Genomic DNA, 18109 nt, shown 5'->3' with positions numbered 1-18109 from the left:
GATTTTTACATAATGTGTAGTCCTATTGTAATTAAATCATGATATATATATATATATATATATATATATATATATATATATACACACACACACACACACATACATACATAATAAAAATTTGCATTTTAATGTTTTAAGATTACAGTGGCATTAAGTACATTCGCATTGTTGTGTAACCATCACCACCATCTATCTCCAGAGCCTTTTCATCATCCCAAACAGAAACAAAAACACTCTGTGCCTCTTAAACAACTCCTTTCCAGCCCCTGACAAACATCATTCTACTTTCTATCTCTGTGAATTTGTGTAGTCTAGGTATACTGTATTATATCAGTACAATCATCGTTTTTGTCATTTTGTGTCTGGCTTATTTTACTTAGTGTAATGTCTTCAAGGCTCATTCGTGTTGTAGCCTGGACCAATGTTGTAGCAGCTCTCTAAAGGCTGAATAATATTCCGTTGTGTGTATATATGTACCACCTCTTGTTTATCCATTCTTCTGTTGATGGATTTTGATTGTTGCCACCTTTTGGAAATGGTAGATAATACTAGTATGAACATTGGTGCTATGTGCATCTGTTTGGGTCCCTGTTTTCAATTCTCTTGGGTATGTACATGGAGATGGAATTACTGGATTGTATAGTAATTCTATGTTTAATTTTTTGAGGAAATTCATACTGGTTTCCACAGTGGCTACACTATTTCATATTCCTAGTAACAATGCACAAAAATTCTAATACTTCCATATCCTTACCAACACTTATCATTTTATTTAATTTTTTATAATAGCCATCTTAATTTTAGGCACTGCTAATTTCAAAGACTGTTTTGAGCCAGGCACAGTTGCAAACGCCAGTAATCCCAGTGGCTCAGGAGGCTGACGCAAGAAGATCGTGAGTTCAAAGCCAGCCTCAGCAAAGCGAGGCGCTAACCAACTCAGTGAGACCCTGTCTCTAAATAAAATACAAAATAAGGCTTAGGATGAGGTTCAGAGTTTGAGTGTCTCTGAGTTCAATCCCTGGTACCCCCACCCTCTAAAAAAGAGGTCAAATACTGTTTTGATTTTGAGAAAGGAGATATAAAATGAAGTCTGTGGATATGAGATAGATTTCTCACTTGGGACTTTTTAACAGTTGGCTTAAACAAAATTATCTTTAAACAAATGCACAAGTAGACGGGGGTAAACATGAAAAGCTTCTTACTATGAAAGTGGCTAATTACAAGAGAGGTAGTCATGAGCATGGATTCACTTCCTGGCTGGTAGCAAGTTCCTTTGCATCTCCAGGACTCAGTCACAGCATCTGTAAATGGGGAAAGGAAGCTTAGCTGCCTGCTAGGGCTGTTGGGAGAATTAAACTAGTTCACACTTGAAAGCCCTTATAATGGTGCCTGGCACCCAGATGTACATCAGGAACTGTGTAAGGGTTAGTTGTTGATGATGTTGTTTATGAACTTGGCCAGAACTGAAACACCATTCCTCTCTCTCCTTGAGTTTATCTTGCTTACCAGAGGTTCAAACCAATCATACTACAATACTTTTCATTTCTAGCAGACATGCCAGAATATATCTGAAATACTGAAACCTTTAAAGGCATTTGTCAAGACATTTATTGCCTCACTAGATGTTAAGTACTTCTTAAAAGGAAAAACTTTGTAGGAGGGAAATAGAAAATTACTTTCATATGGACAGGACTATAAATGGGATTATTTTCTTGGGGAAAATTTATAAATGGAAACCTCTTAATACAGTAAAAGATTGAATTTAAATACCTTTTCTCTTTGAAAATGCCATGCCATGGTCTTCATTATTTGTTATATTTCTAAAGTGCTTTTCTTCCCAGGAAGCTCATTACAAACTGTCTCCTGACCCGATTTAATTCAGCTCCTTTGCAGGGGAACCACCCTTCAAAATGTACCAGAAACAGATCAGAGAGGCTGCAAATCGAGGCCGGGAGTTGTTTTGCATGGATATCACATTTTATGATGTGTGACACCATTGTTTATCATTAAGGATTCAAAGTCCTTCATTCCCTTAGGCAGAATATTCTCATTTATGAGTCTGATTCAAACTAGAGTAGACAAGATGTAGATTTCTTAGAAAGTGGGTTTCTAATGGAAATGGTGACAATCCATTAACAGCAGGAGGGCTAATGGCTGCCACTAAAAATATACTTAAAGATTACAGTAATAAAAACACATATTTTAAAGTGCCTGCTAGAAGTTCAAGAATTTTTTTTTTAATGTTGCTGTTAATAATAGGCCACCAGATCCTTTTGGCATTTGATTTTGTCTCATAAATGGGCTTAATCTAAAGTAATGCTGTTGTACTATAGTATTTTTTTTATTTGATTTTGAGGGGAGTTGGATGTCTTTGGGCAGAATTATCAGTGCCCTTAATGGAAGGTAAATAATTGGTGTATTCATAGGCATATGGAATTTTAAATCTGGAAAGGATTTTAGTGATCAGCAAGTCATCTCTCTTATATCTACTAGAGGAAACTTGAGACTCTAAAAAGTGATGGGCTAGAGCTTAGGAAGGAAAAATGAGTGCCTGAAGGAATTGATGATGTGCATGAGGTCTTAATATTTTCTCTCCTACATCATCATTGCAGTGCCTGCCCTTCTGCTTCATCTCCCTGCCCAAGACATCTGCATTATCTTCCTGTATTCCTACCATACACTTTCTGATGGTTTGTTTTGTTTTCTTTCCACATTTTTATTGGTGCATTATAGTTGTACATAATGATTTATTGTCACATATTCATGTATGCACACAATATAACAATATAAACTGGCCAGTGTCACTCCCCAGCACTCCCCCTCTCCTACCACATATACATTTTTATGATCATAAAAGTAATATACAGACAACCCTTGGTATCTGCAAGGTATTGGTTGTAGGACTTCCCTTAGATACTGAAATCTGTAGATGTTCAAGTCCCTTATATAAACTGGTGTAGTATTTGCATATAACCTGTATAATTCTCCTGTACACTTTAAATCATCTCTAGAATACTTACAATACCTAATACAATGTAAATGTTATGTACATATTTCTTATACTATATTGTTTAATGAATAATAACAAGAGAAATGTGTACATGTTTGGCACAAGTACAATTTTTGGTCTACAGTTGGTTGAATTCACAGATGTGGAACTTGCAGATATGAAGAGCCAACTGTATTCATTATAGAATTATTAGAAAATAAAGACTAAAAGGAGACTAAAAATTACCTGTTGTCCCATCACCCATATCTTTTTCCTTCTACATTATATACATTACTTCTACAACATTTAAATCATGCAGAACATATTCTAAAATTGTTTTTACTTTATAATTGCTCATGAGCATTTTTTTCATATTAAATACTTTTTAAGAACCTGATTTTCCTCAACTTCTTAGTATTTCATATGGGAGTTGTATGAGATTTCTCTAACCTATTTAGGGAGTTTTTGTTTTGTTTGTTTGTTTGTTTGTTTTTTTCACAGTGCTGGTAATGGAACCCAGGCCCTGTATACACTGGGTGGGTATTCTACCACTGAGCCCTGTTTGCAGTTTTGTCAGTTTGACACTGCACTGAATATCCATATAAACAATAGACATTCACATAGAACTCTGATTATCTCCTCAGGAAAGAAAAAAAAAATAGCTTTTGCACCTATTGCCAAATTACCCCTGAGAAAGATGCTACTGTGTATTCCTCCTACTTTTCCTGTCCCCTCATCCATCAACACTAGCCATTGCAATTTTTTGAAGAAAGTTAGCAATCTGATATATAAACAACTCATTACAATCATTTGCATCTGTTTGATTATCAGTGACTCTGAACATGTTTAGAATTCATTTATAAATTTCTTTTGTGATTGCCATATGGAACATCCCATATTCCTTTCTTATTATGTTTTTTATTTTATTTTTATTTATTATTTTATTTTTATTTCTTATTATGGTTTTTACCTTATTTTTAATTTATAATCTCTATTTAGTATTTATTTATTTATTTATGGTGCTGGGGATTGAACCCAAGGACGCATGCCTGTTAAGCAGACACTCTACCATTGAGTCAAATCCCCGGTCCCTTTAGTCAAATGTTGCAAAAATTTCCCCCTAGTTTTCCATTTACCTTTTATCTTATTTTATAATATTTTTCAAACTTTTAAATTTTTATGTAGTCAAACATTGACATTTTTCTTTATGGTTTCTTTTATGCTTAAAGATATTTCTAAACAACAAATCTGATCATAGCCCTCCTTTGATTAACATCTTCCCAGGGAGCTTAGGGTGGCAGTCCAGCCTCCTTCTGGAGCTCCAGGCCCAGGCTATTGTCACCCCATATGTTCTAGTCATGCCAAGCAACTTGCACTTAGTACTCTCTACTTTGTGTCCTCTGCTTGGAAAGCTGGTCCTCTCCCTACCAGTCCCCACAAACTTACCATCAACTCTAATCCTTTTTCCTGTGTATTATCAAAGACCCAGATCAGACATAGCCATCTGCTTGATTCTTGTCTTCTGCATCCCCTTCTTCTTGTGCAGTACCCAGGCTCCAGAAGATGTTCATAATAATCTGCAGAACAGAATAATCCAAATGATAAGCAAAGTCTAAAATGGCTAGTATTGGTTGAGCTTCCTTAATCTGAAAATACAAAATCTGAAATGTCCCCAAATCTGAAACTTTTTTAGCATTGAATAGATATACAAGTTAAAAATTCTACCTGACCTAATGTGACAGGTCACAGGCAAAGGAAAGAGGCACAACAAAAGTATCATGTAAAATTACATTTAGGCTAAGTGTATAAGGTTTATATGAAACATAAATGAACTTTGTGTTCAGACTTGGTTCCCATCCCCAAGATATCTCATTATGTATATGCAAATATTCCAAAATTTTAAAAATTCAAAATCTGAGTCACTTCTGGTTCCACGCATTGGATGAAAGATACTCAATGTATAGGAAAATTGGCTTTGAGGGCTAGTTTAGGATAAAAAGATTGGACTAAGCTTTTGGAGGCCAAGACTCAGCTGTGAGCAATCAAAAGACCCCAGCCACCATAGGCAGAACCCTCAGAAGGTGGTGGAATGGAGCATCTGGGTGTGGGGGTTTGAGCATCAGTCAAAGGGTAGGAGGCCATGTAGGCTGCCAGCACCTAGAGGCCTGGCAAACAGGAACTCGGGGCCAGGACTGAGTTTCCCAGAAAGGTGAAGGACAGTGTCAGGGAAGGGCTCATTTCTGAAAGCACCAAGCAACAGTCACCTGAGGGCCCAGTTTGGAAAACCAATTTTACCATCCAAACCTCCTCCCACCCCCACACTCTTCTCTACCCCAGCAAATAGCATAGCCACTTTCCAGAAACTGGAATCACTTGATTTCTTACCCTCCTATGAGCAACATATTGTCTGTTAGCAAGTCCCATTGACTCAACCTTCAAAATATAGCCAGACCATATACTGTAGGATGCCATTTTGATGACATTCTGGAAAAGGTAAAACTGTGGGGCCAGAAAACAGATCTGTTGCCAGAGGTGGGGAGAGAGAATGACTACCAGATCATGAGGGAATTTGGGGGCTGATGGAACTCTTCTACACCTTGATCATGTTGGTAGTCTCCCAACTGTGTTTGTCAGAACTCATAGAACTGTGCATGAGAAAGGTGAAATAAATATACCTTAATGAAAATATGGAGAAAATATAGTGGGAATCCAACCTTTTCTCACCATCATTATCATCATCACCGTTGGGCCAGCTGCCATATAACCTTGGATTCTTATTGAGATGGTCTGTTCTTCATTGGTCTCGCTGCTCCTGCCTTTGATTCAATAAAGTCTATGCTCAGCACAGCAGCCAGATTGCTTCTCAGAAGACAAAAGCAAATTTTGTTATTCCTTTGCTCAGAACTCTCCAAAGGTTTTTCTTCTCCTCAGAGAAGGCCCTACATAAAACAATCCTTTGTTCTTTCACCAGCCTAATAACTCCCAAACCCTCCCTCACTCCTCTCCCACTAGCTCTCTCCACTGCTGCCATGATGGCCTCCCTCCTCCCCTTGAACATGTCCTGTGGTTCTCATGGTAAAAGATAAGAGTTCCCACAATAGCCGCCAACACACTTAGTAGCACAGCTCTGTGCTACTTCTCTGGTGATCCTTTAACTCCCTCCCTTATCCTGTTCCCCACCCAGCAGACCCCACTCCACCCCCAAGGCCTGCTTGCTCTTCCTAGTGCATACTATGCTTCATTCTTGGAGATTTCTGCCTGGTTTCTACTCAACAGAGTCTCTCCCTCATCTCTTTCAGGTCTTTGCTCAAATAACATTTTTTTCAGGGAGGCTTTTCCTGAGCACCACATTTGTAAATGCAGCCCCCCATGACTACTCCTACTTGCTATATCCTCATCTTATTATTCTCACAGACACAGTTCCATCTGACATACCAAATATTTTGTTTATTATGGGATACCTCCTTAAGTCCACGAGGACAGAGATGTTTGTTTTATTTTATCCTGCCCCTCCAATACTGTTTGCCTGGCAAATAATAGATACTTTGGGGTGGTATTGTGGCTCAGTGGTAGAGTGAGCATGTGTGAGGTCCTAGCATTTGTGAGGCCCTGGGTTCGATTCTCAGCACCACATTAAAATAAAGGTATTGTGTCTAACTACAACTAGAAAATAATATTTAAAAAATAGATACTCAATTAAATTGTGTAGACTGAAGAAAAGAAAGAATCCCAAGAACTAGCAGTGATTGTAATCTTATGTATCAGCATCTCTCTAGCTCAGAATTTTGGCCAATTCCTTACAACTCATGGTCTTTGGCAACATGGAATGTAGTCTATGATGTGGGCACAGGTTTTTGGGGTGGTGTCTTTCCTTCCTGTCTTTCCTTTTTGTTTTGCTGCCACCTGAGACTGCTACGTTAACAGACACCTTCTCTCAAATTTCTCTCTAGAAGCAGATGTTCCAGGAGAGGAGTAGCCGGATGCTACAAGCCTTATCACCCAAGCAGAGCCCTGTGAGCAGCCCAACCAGGAGCCGGTCCCCTTCCCGCTCCCCGTCACCCACCTTCTCGTGGCTTCCGATCAAAACCTCACCTCCCTCCTCACCCAAAGCAGCCTCAGCCTCCATCAGCAGCATGAGTGAGGGGGATGAGGATGAGAAGTAAAGGTGGCTGGCAGGCAAGAGCCACACCACACAGGAGGGGGAGGGGCACTGGGGATGCCTGGGTGGTGTTTGAAGGGGAAGAATCATGGGAGCTACAGCTCAATAGGGAGGCCCTGAGCTCTGCTAAGGGAAGGTTGATCTGTTCTCCCTCATCTTCCACATGGCCCAGCTGGGCTCAGCATGGAGGTTTCCAGCTGGAGAACCTCCATAAACCTTCTTAGCATCCTCTAGAATCACTCTAGTTTAACCTTGCTAAAGAGAGGAGCAGAGCACCCCAGGGAGACTTGCACTGAGTAGGGTGACTTCTGCTTTTATCCATGCCCCCATCCCCATCAAGTAAACTACCTGTGGAAGCGGCTGTTTCCTCAACCTGCTACTTTTGGCTCTTTAAAGGGCCTTGCACGTTGCCTCCTACCACCCAAGCTCTGCCAGAATAAATTTGTTTCCAATAGAGGTGGCAAAGTGCTTCTGAAATAGTCATGTTAAAGACAAATTCCAGTCTTCTCAGTGCAGCCACTAAGACCTGATGTGGCAACACATCAAATCTTTCCAGTGCCGGGACCATGGCTCAGAGCCAAAACCTTGCTTTGGATCAGATATAAAAGGTGATCTAGTGTGAACCCTAACTTCTCACTCAGAGGACAGTGTTGGCAAGGAGAATTCCACCTAAGTCCTGATGTGCTCCTGGCTGTACTTTCTCATTATTGGTGTGACTTTATTGTTTTCCAGAAATTACCTTAATCGGTGGAAACTGCAACAAGGAAAAACATCCTGTATAAAAAAAGAGGAGCTGCTTTGCTTTGGCTCCAAGTTTGGCAGATGAGAAACATCTCTCGAAGCTTCTCCTTAAAGGATGCTACTATGGAATGGCTCTTCCCATTTCTGACCAGTTAACAGTTTCATAGACCTCAAGTAACAGTTTGATGTACCAAACACATAGTATACTGATAGGGGGTGCTACCTGCACGTATCTGTTCTGTGTATGCTCCAAATATGCCACCCCAGGGTGTATACCATATGCAATATGAATATGTGGTGGTGGCATTTTATGATATACTCCTCTCCTGCTCTCCACCCTAATAGCCTGCTGAAATCCTTATCTAAAGAACCATCTGGTTCCCTTGTGACTTGGGCACTTTGTCAAAAGCTCATACCAGATTCTTGTAGAAATATTTTGTCCCAACCAGGAAATTATTATTGTTCTCATGGCCTCCCATAACATTTTGGGGTGAAGGCAAGTTCTGAAGAGTTTTGCAAAGAACAATGGGCTAGTTCTTTGAATGGGCTAGTTATTGCTGGCTATAGCTTTGTTAAATGGGATGAAGACTCTTAAGATTCCTACAGAGTTGTCTGAAGTTACTGCTCCTTTATCACATGTAGGAAATGAGCAGGTAGAATCAAGGTTTAGAACCAAACTCTTGGGCAGACGTAGATATTGCCTAATTATCCTGGTAATGTCAGGCAGAGCTGGGATCTGACTGAGCAGAAGCCCCAACCAGCAACTTGTGGGCAGAGCCCAGCACCTCTTGTGACAGAAGCACCCCTTTTCAGAGGACTTGGGAGCCAGCCTTTTGGGGGCAACTGATGAAGGAAGGTGGCATGTCTTTCCCCTTTGTGTTGGGGTCGAACTACCTCCCTGCCCACCTGGAGACTAGCGGTGTTTATTGGAAAGCAAAACTATGCTGCTAAGCTGGCTTGGAACCTCCTTGTTCCTGGTTTTCTCCAGAACTCTGTAAAGCACTCAAGCAAGACAGAGGGCGAGCAGGAACTTGGTCTTTGAGAAGTAAAGTTCTTTTTGCAGTTAAGGCCCTCCCAGAGCATACTCTACAGAGAGCAGCAAGGGCTCCTTTCTTCCTTTGTGTCCATTTGGCCTTTGCCTTCCACCATGCCCCCAGGGCACACTGTGCATGTGTTGTATGCCTGTCAATTCACGACTGATACTTGTAGCAGTGAAAGGTCAGGGGACCAGCTGGGCAAGAAAAGAGAAACAAGGTGAGAATTAGGAAAGTGAAAAGAGGCTCCTAGAGAGAGAGGAGGAGGATAAAGAACATCCACTCTCTTAAACTATGTCAGGACCTCATTTTGTAGGTGAAACTCTCTTGAGGAGGCCTTTTAATGCTGTGACTCCATGTCCCAGGGTGGGTAGATCTATTTCTAACTGAGTCCTGCTCTGGAGCAAACAATATGTGGTTGATAAACAAGTCTGACTATAAATTTGCAGGCCTTACACAGCATACTGACAGGTGCCACATATGTGACTCATCAGATAGTGCCACCATAGCTGCCAATTATGGGAAATGACTAATAATCTGGGATATTACAGGGATGGGCCCCAACAACTGATAAGTGGGTTCTAAATCTCATCCTCCTAACCTCTAACAACACCTCCCCTCCTTCCTAAGACCACGAGTCTACTGAGAAAGGAATGGGAACATTTCTGCCATCCAAACTTTGTTGATCTTTGGCCATCTCTCAGTCTCTCCCAGCCCCTACCCCCCACCTGCCCTGCACCCAGGAGGAACTGGAGTTGCCCTTTGTTTGGGCCATCCAGTCAACAGTCATGGCCAAGAGCAAGTTAAGGCTGGAATAAGAAATATAGTAAATATGCTGCAAACTTAGTGAGGTAAGCAGAAGTTACAAAAAGCAAGAAAATAGATTTTGTTTTGCTGTAGAAATGCAAGGAAACTTCAGACTGAAAAGAGCTAGATGAGAGCAGTTTAGGATTGTGGATGGGGCAGGTTATGAAGATGGGAAAAAATGGGAGTGAAGAAATGTGGGAGTGGGAGGGTCAGTATTTTCTGTTCCCTTTCCAGGGTTAACTTGGCCCCTAATAGGCAAAGGAGGAAGGTTCCTATTACATACCTCCAAGCTCAGTGGATATGCATGCAGCACAGGTGGCAATCAGGTGCGAGTCCCTGCCTCTCAGCCTTTCACATTTCAGTGCTTCCACATCCTCCTGACAGGAACCCTGAAATCAAATTTTGACCCCTCCTCCAACTAAACAAGTGTGGAATTATAACACCACAGTCACACTGCATGACCTGTTTCTGGCAAGCAAACTCCAGTGTGCCAGGACCTTACAAAGGCAAGGGGAAGCCAGCCTCATGAGGAGCAAGACAGATGGAGCCTAACTTCTGACTTGCTCTGGGTGAAAGAAACAGCAGGGGAATTTCAACCTTTCTCCATGTTTTAGGCTCCTAGAGGCTGTGATTTCATCCTTGAAGGGGAGGGGAACAGGAAGAGCATAGATTTGTTTTCTCTCCATCTTCAGGACTTATTTTGGCACCCAGTCATACCCCAGGGAGAGATGCAAAATGGCATCACTGGCTCAGCTGAATCAGATGAGCTCCTAACTAGCAGACATGTGCCTGTTTCTCAGGCATCCATGCAGCATTTGTCCTGGCTGTCTGATAAAAAAAATAGCTTATGAGGCATTTGCAATTCTCCTTTTCTCTAGACGCCTCTCTAGTTTCTTTGTTGTGTCACTGCAATGTGTCTGGGGACAAAGCCATAAGAAGAGCATACATACTTAAGACTCTGCTGTACATATAATAAGACAAGAAGACGATGATGACTTGTCTGGGTTAAAGCCCGACCTAATGCCCAAGCATTTGCTCTGGTGCTGAATAATGTGAACTACTGGAATCAGTACCCTTCCCCATACTCCTTCTCCATCCCCACTCCTGCTCCCAAACACAGCATTCCCAACTTGTTTATAAATAAAGGGATGCAGAATTGCACTTTTGCCTGTTGTGTTTCTTGAGTGTGCTGTTGTTGTGTGCCCATTTAGAAGCTCTAGTTAAATGTGAAAAAATACAGGCATTAGAGCAGCTGTCCCAGACCTCTGGCTGGCTTTGCCCAGCTGTGGCTCCAGCACTCAGAAGGATCTGACTACACTGTGCAAAATGGGGCCAAGTCTTGAAGTTGCTAAATGCCCCACATCTTGATTTAAAAGCTAAGTTAATAATGCACCCATTAAAAACTCTGGAAAGAGAGAGAGGGAAAAAAAGGTGAATTTACACAGAGCCACCTGGAGGGAAAGTCATGTGGTAAGCCCAGTCGGGAACTTAGATTGTTGGTCTTATTACTCACTTGCTTGGTGACTTTGGCCAACCACTTCACTTCTCTGGTCTCTACTTTTGTAAGATGAGAGTGTTGGAGGAAATGGTTTCTGAAGTTTCCTTTGGCTGTGAAGTTCTATGCATTGCTCCCAAGCTTCTTGAAGCTATCATGCTATCTCTGTGTGACCAGGAGAAAGTGCTTACTTCTCACTGAATGGAAAGCTGGAGAGGTGGTCCTCCAGTCCCCTGGGGTCTCCACAACCAGCATTACTGGTGATCTTACTTCCATAATTGGAGCATCAAGATAAAAGACTCTGACTTTACCTTTCTTACTTTGCCACTTAACAAAATACTTCATGTGTACCTAGACTTTGGGAAGTGGCCAGTTTAATACTTTTCCTTTTGGGGGGGGGAATCTCCTTTGATCAGCTGGAGACAGGCAGATGGAGGTGGAGGTGCTAAGTCATGCCCAAATGTCAACAATGAAGGCAGATGTTGATGTTCTGCAAAGTGTGCTTATGCCCTCCCCTCACTCAATTTAGGAGCTTCCATTACCACCATCTGGAGGGGTTTAGCTCTTTGAAGTGAATATAGTTCTAATACTAGCTGGATTCTAGAATAAATAAAGCTAGGGATGTAGTGATCAAGGGAATACATTTTAAAACAATACCTGCTATTCATAGACCACATTATTTGGCCTTTTCATACAGATTAAACATGATCTTGACAGATTGTATTTAAAGCAAAAGTTAATTGGTTTTTCTTGACTTTTCTGATACCTCAGACATAATCTCCAGGGGAAAACAGCAAATTCTAAGCTATGATAAAACTCATATTTAAGAACTTTGATGTTTGATGCAAAGAGAATTAACCTTTGTTAATAAACAGAACTCCTTGGAAGAGGTACACTACAAAAAATGTTTCCACGTGTTTCCATTCCACACATTGTGTTGGAGTACTCATTGGCTATTGAAATTGAAAGTTTAAGGGACTTCTCCAGGTATTCAGCAGGAGATGTCAGATAAGACTGCCATCAGGACATTTTCCAGACAGAATATGACAATCTGTACACATATAGGTGTACCCAGTGATCAAATTATTTTAGAAACCATCAAGTACAAACCAACAAATAACCAGTAAAATCTAAAAATACTATTAACACCACAAATATCTGCAGATAATAACTAGGGCATATATTGGGTATTTCTGTACTGCATTACTTGTATCCTAGAAAAGACACCAAATAGGCTAACACTCAGTTGCAATTGATCAAGTGTGGTAAAGTTGATGAGATATATTCAGGATAGGGTTGACTTGTGCTGTTCCCTATAAATCATTTTATTCTCCTTTACTCAATCTTTCTTGGGTGGTAGGGAAGAAGGAATTAATCCACAAGGTTAATGTACTCTATTCATAAAAGGAGAGTTCTGATTAAGGGATTAGGTATAACAAAAATATTAGACATGTAACTTTTCATTTAAAAAGAAAAATGAAATCATACTTGAAAAAATATGGAGTACTCTATCCTTTCCACAAGGACCCTTTTCAACTTACTATACTTGCAAATAATCCTGTTACTCTAAAATTTCCGTCTAGAGAAAACCTGTCATCATCTGCCAAGTATGTGGCAGGCCATGACTCATCACCTACCTTGAGAAGATAACCAGTCTTCCTTTCTTGTTTGGTAGTCATGTTCTACTAGACAAATGTTGATGAGATGCCATTTACTATCCTGATCACAAACTCACATTAACACAAATGATTCTCTGATTTTTCCATTTGTTTCCATATCTGGTGCCCCTAGATGAATGATAGATGAAATAAGTTGAAGAGGTGTGTGTGAGTTTCTTATTGCTGAAACAAATTATGAAAAGTTTAGCGACTTGTGACAATACAACTTTATTGTTTTATAGTCCTGGATTTCAGAAGTCCAAAATGGGTCTTACTGTGCTAAAATTAAGATGATAACAGGTGATGGAGGTTCCTGTCTGTGGAGAATGTAGGGGAGAATCTGTCTCCTTTTCTTTTCTTGACTCATGGCCCCCTAATGTCTAAAATGCTAGCAATAGTCAATCCAATCTTTCTTACCTGACATCATTTTGACACTCTTTCTTCTGACTCCCTACCTCACTATAAAAGCCCTTGTGATCACACGGGCCCACCTGGAAAACCCAGGAAAATCTCCCTATTTTTTAAGGTCATCAGCAATTTTATCAGCAACCTTAATTTCTTCTTGTATTACAACATATTCCAGGATTGTAAGGATTAGGATTTGAACATCTTTAGGGAGTCAATATCCTGTCTAGGGTGTCCAAGGAGAGCAGTTATAAACCCTTAAATTTTCTTCCAGGTTGAGGAACAGTTATCTTCTGGCAGATAGATTGATTTTCTGTTTTTTAACATTTCTATTTAACATTTAAATTCTTATTTGACAGCTAGTAGAGATGACCTTGCTTAAATGTTTCTCAATTCTTGACATCCACAAGAGAAGCATGGAATAGATAACAATGAGATATGTCTGACCCAAATAAACATGCTATTTGGTCCATGAGGATTCCACTCATGAACATAGAGCCATGACCAATACAGAAGGAAATTTAAAGAGTTTTCTTTTCCTATTCCCTTATATACCCTCCAATCCATACATGACTATCTAAAACAATAAGTGAAAAAGGAGCCAGGTGCAGTGGCACACGCCTGTAATCCCAGCAGCTTTGGAGACTGAGACAGGAGAATTGCAAGTTCAAAGCCAGGCTCAGCAATGGCAAGGTGCTAAGCAACTCAGTGAGACCCTGTCTCTAAATAAAATACAAAATAGGGCTGGGGATGTGGCTCAGTGGTCGAGTGCCCCTGGGTTCAATCCCTAGTACAAAAAACAAAAGTGAAAAAGGAGCCAGGCATGGTGGCACATGCTTGTGATGCCAGTGGTTTGGGAGGCTGAGAAAGGAAGATCGCAAATTCAAGGTCAGCTTCAGTAACTTAGCAAGGCTCTAAGCAACTCACCAAGACTCTAAGCAACTTAGGAAGACCCTGTCTCAAAATAAAAAATAAAAAGGGCTGGGATGTGTCTCAGTGGTAAAGTGACTCTGTGGGTTCAATTCCTGATACCAAAAAAAAAAAAAAAAGCTAATCAAAGTCTTTGATTATTAGATATTTGGATATGTTCTTGCTGAAACAAATCCAGGGATATAGTTTATTCATATTCTTCCCTTGTTTTTCCCCCTTGCTGGTCTTTTGGATGCTGGCTGCAGCCAGTTTAAACTGGGACTCATTTCCAACTATCAAGTATCAAGCTATTCCAGGCTCCTTTCCAGAATAACTTATTTTCCTGTCATGGCCCTTGGTCTTTATTTTAACTTAAGGTCTACCAAACATTCCCATCTCAAGTACTCAGTAACATTTGAGTGAACCTGTAGTTTCTAGGAACACAAAGATTAAAAAGGAAAAAATACCTAGCCCCCAATTTCAGTTTAATAGCCTAGCTCTCAGTTCTCTCTTGAGTACTCCTACCTTTGAATCTACTGAGCTCTTAATGAAAAGTCCACGTTTCTGGCCACCAAAACTTTGATTCTACCAAATAAAATTTTACAATTATTTTACTAACTTACTAATTTTACATTACTTATTAATTTCTTTGGGGTGGAGGGCTCTAACTGTCCCAGAATGCAAAGATTGCCAACTCTTACACAGATTAGGGGAAAATAGAAAAATTAAGGAAATTAATTTAATAGAAAAATTAAAAAAGATTTTCTATCTATTTGAAACCACTCTTTGAGTATGTTGAAAAGAGGAGACTGACAATGTCATCTCTTATCTAGGCCCATGAACAAAGGTATAAGTGACCTACCAAAGTCATCACTAACTTCTCTTCAGAAGCTTGACAAACAGGCCTGGGGCCTCTCAGGGAATAGTTTAAACTTTGGCCAGGGTTGTTTTGTGGATGAGATGGTCACTCCAAGCCTCTAGATTCTTTGATTATGGGGTGTCTGATGGGCATCCCTCACTTGAATAATAAGACACTTATGTGTCCTCATAAACTGTTATTTCATTACCAGTTGAAGCCCAGGAGTAGAGTTTACATATAGGAAGCTTCATTCCAATTATTGCACTAGGTGACAATAATTACCTCTAACTTTAGAAATAATTATGCTATTATATATTAAGCTCTTTCTAAGGAACTATCAAAAGCTTCTGCATCCATCACTGTTATTGAAATCATTAACATGTTTATTTTATTTGAGGACTGGCAAATTCTGTTTGGACAAGAATTCCACAGAACAGTAAGGGTAGCATTGGCCTAGCTTAGAATTTTATGCACAGTATACATGCATAAACATGCATAACAGGCTATGTAGTTGCCCTAAATTTAAACAGACAAGGCCTTTTCTCCTTTAAAATTTTTTCCAATTATCAGTTAAACAGACTATCAGTAAGTCACAAGGATCCTAGGCCTGTTCTGTGCCAAGGAGATGGGTTTGCTGTTCCATAATTCAGATTTAACCAGTGGTTTTTGGCCCTGTCACACATTAGAAACTCTTAGAAAACTCAAAAACTACTCCCCAGAGCCCTCTGATGGGGTCTAGGCCTTGGAGCTCCCAATATGGAGGTAGGTTAGGACCCTCTGGGCTATTGTAATACTTCAGCTCAGGGAAAAAGCAAGTCTGAGACTAGCTGAGGTGGATGATCAACAGCTTGTGTAGCAAAGATGAGAATCAATCTGCCAGGAGAAATTGAAAGGAAAAGATCTAAATATCATTTTGTTGTTTTCTTAACCAAAGTGTCATCAGTGGGTAGAGGACAAAGGATTTAAGACCAACATTGAGAAATGACAGTTGCCATCAAGCATGTAGCCTAGTGACTGATGAAAATGGGTGCTTGATGTTTATTTTTAAAAACTCAACAGATGGGGCTCAGTGGCAGAGCACTTGTCTCGCATGTGTAAGGCACTGGGTTCAATCCTCAGCACCACATAAAAATAATTAAAAAAAATAAAGGCATTCTGTTCATCTACAACTACAAAAAATTTAAAAAAATTCAACAGAGAAATGACTATAGATAACTGCCCTAATGTGGTTCCACTAGCCACATGTGGCTATTCAAATTTTAAAAATTAAATGAAATTTAAAATGCAGTTCCTCAGTTGCACTAGCCACATTTAAACTGTTCAGGTGGCAACCATAAGGGACAGCACAAATAGAGAGCATTTCCATCATCAGAGAGTTCTAGTGGCAGATGGTGGTCTGCAGAAACCCTTCCCAAAGGCAACCCCTTTACACGATGCCTTATGGTTTATTCATGTGATCAAAGTAAATCTATGTTATTAATGAAGTGAACATCTGAAAATACTATCAACAGATAATCACTTGTAAGCATGCATTATTAAGTCATTTGGAAAGGATTTTGAGATGAAGGACAAGGGAAGTAAAAATATACACTTATGTGCAGTGCCCTGGAGCAGCTTCATGGAATTATTTGCTCTTGAGTTGTAAGTATAAACCATGCTTACTCATACTTTATGAATTTCAAACAAGGGCAGGAGCAGCTGCTGCAAGAAAGCCATTCTCAGTCATGAATGATGTCTTAACACAGCAGCTGACTTTTGGTAAAATATACATGGATAATTTTAAAAATTCTGACTAAAATCACAAGTCACTTTCAAGAGTCACTGGTTTTGTACTCTTTGGGCAAAATAGGTAACAAAATGAACATAGTTGATTGCTTCCTACTTTAGGTTTTAAAAGAGTACCATAAAACAAGCTAGGTAAGAGTCTTGGAATCCATGTAATCCAACTCTCTAATTTTATAGACAAGGAAACCAAGGCACAGTTAAAAGAATCAGCTGGTAACAGAATAAACATGACTTCCTTACATTAATGCTCCTAAAGAATCATTCAAATGTAAGGTTTTCCTCAAATTTTCAAAAACTTTGTTTTTAGTGGTAAATACACAATATAGCATTACATGGCTTTTATATTAAACTGAAAAAAGAAGACACCCTTGGGCTGAGGCCAGGGCTCAGTAGCAGAGCACTTGCCTAGCATGTGTGAGGCCCTAGGTTCGATCCTCAGCACCACATAAAAATAAATAGAATAAAGGTATTGTGAAAACAATTTTTTTTTAAAACAGAAGATACCTCTTCACTACTGAATGTAGAGTGAAAGAATGACACATTCTAAACAACATGAGGACTACCTCTTTTTAATTATTTGGAAGCACATGACTGCATCTATATTTGGAAACCTAGGCCCCCATCCCAGAAAACCTGAACCAGTAGAGCTCAGAAGAGTTCAGGACTCCATATTTAACCAGCATTTCAGTTAATTCTGGAGTAGAAGGTCTATGACCAGGCCATTCCATTTTGCCCAGGACAGTTCCAATTTACACCTGTTTACAGTTTAAAGTATAATAATAGTGCTCTTTTTCACCCTCAAAAATGTCCTGGGCTGGACAATATATAGTCTTCTTTCCTCTATCCATGGACCATAATTTGAAAAACACCACTATATAATTTACTGTTACACAGTTCTTATGTTTTGTTCATACGATATTCCCCAAAAGGTGAATTCAACATTCCCAGCTATAGAGAATTCAAATAAACCTGTTTTCTTTGATCATAAGAATTTAAATACCAGGGCTGTGGCTGTGGCTCAGTGGTAGCGCACTTACCTGGTATGTGTGAGGCACTGGGTTTGATTCTCAGCACCACATATAAATAAACAAATAAAATAAAGGTCTAAAAAAAGAATTTAAGTATCCTTGTGCATTCTCAGAAACTTACAAAGATGCCTGCTGCAACTAATGTACTGAATTTCAGAAACAGAAAAAGAAAACAAAGTTTATAGGTGGAAGTAATAAGAATACAGACCAGAGGTCATTAAACACCACACTGACACATTA

General features: G+C 39.8%; 1 protein-coding gene across 4 annotated transcripts in view; it reads left to right on the top strand.

Annotated features, from left to right (window-relative positions):
• Window positions 1-10891, top strand: part of Pcyt1b (phosphate cytidylyltransferase 1B, choline) — a 90506-nt gene extending 79615 nt beyond the window's left edge. For 3 of the 4 annotated variants that reach the window (XM_048796307.1, XM_015488094.2, XM_048796308.1), the window contains exon 8: window positions 6940-10891. In XM_048796307.1, coding sequence (XP_048652264.1) covers window positions 6940-7152 — 213 coding nt within the window. In that variant the 3' untranslated portion in view covers window positions 7153-10891. The remainder of the gene's footprint in view (window positions 1-6939) is intronic. The other variant, XM_048796309.1, reaches the window with a different exon arrangement.
• Window positions 10892-18109: the final 7218 nt, after the last annotated feature.

The sequence above is a fragment of the Marmota marmota genome, unplaced genomic scaffold (assembly GCF_001458135.2).
Source record: "Marmota marmota marmota unplaced genomic scaffold, marMar, whole genome shotgun sequence".
NCBI classification, from domain to species: Eukaryota; Metazoa; Chordata; class Mammalia; order Rodentia; family Sciuridae; genus Marmota; species Marmota marmota.
The sequence above is the reverse complement of the archived record's forward strand: the minus strand, read 5'-3'. Positions and strand labels throughout refer to the sequence as shown.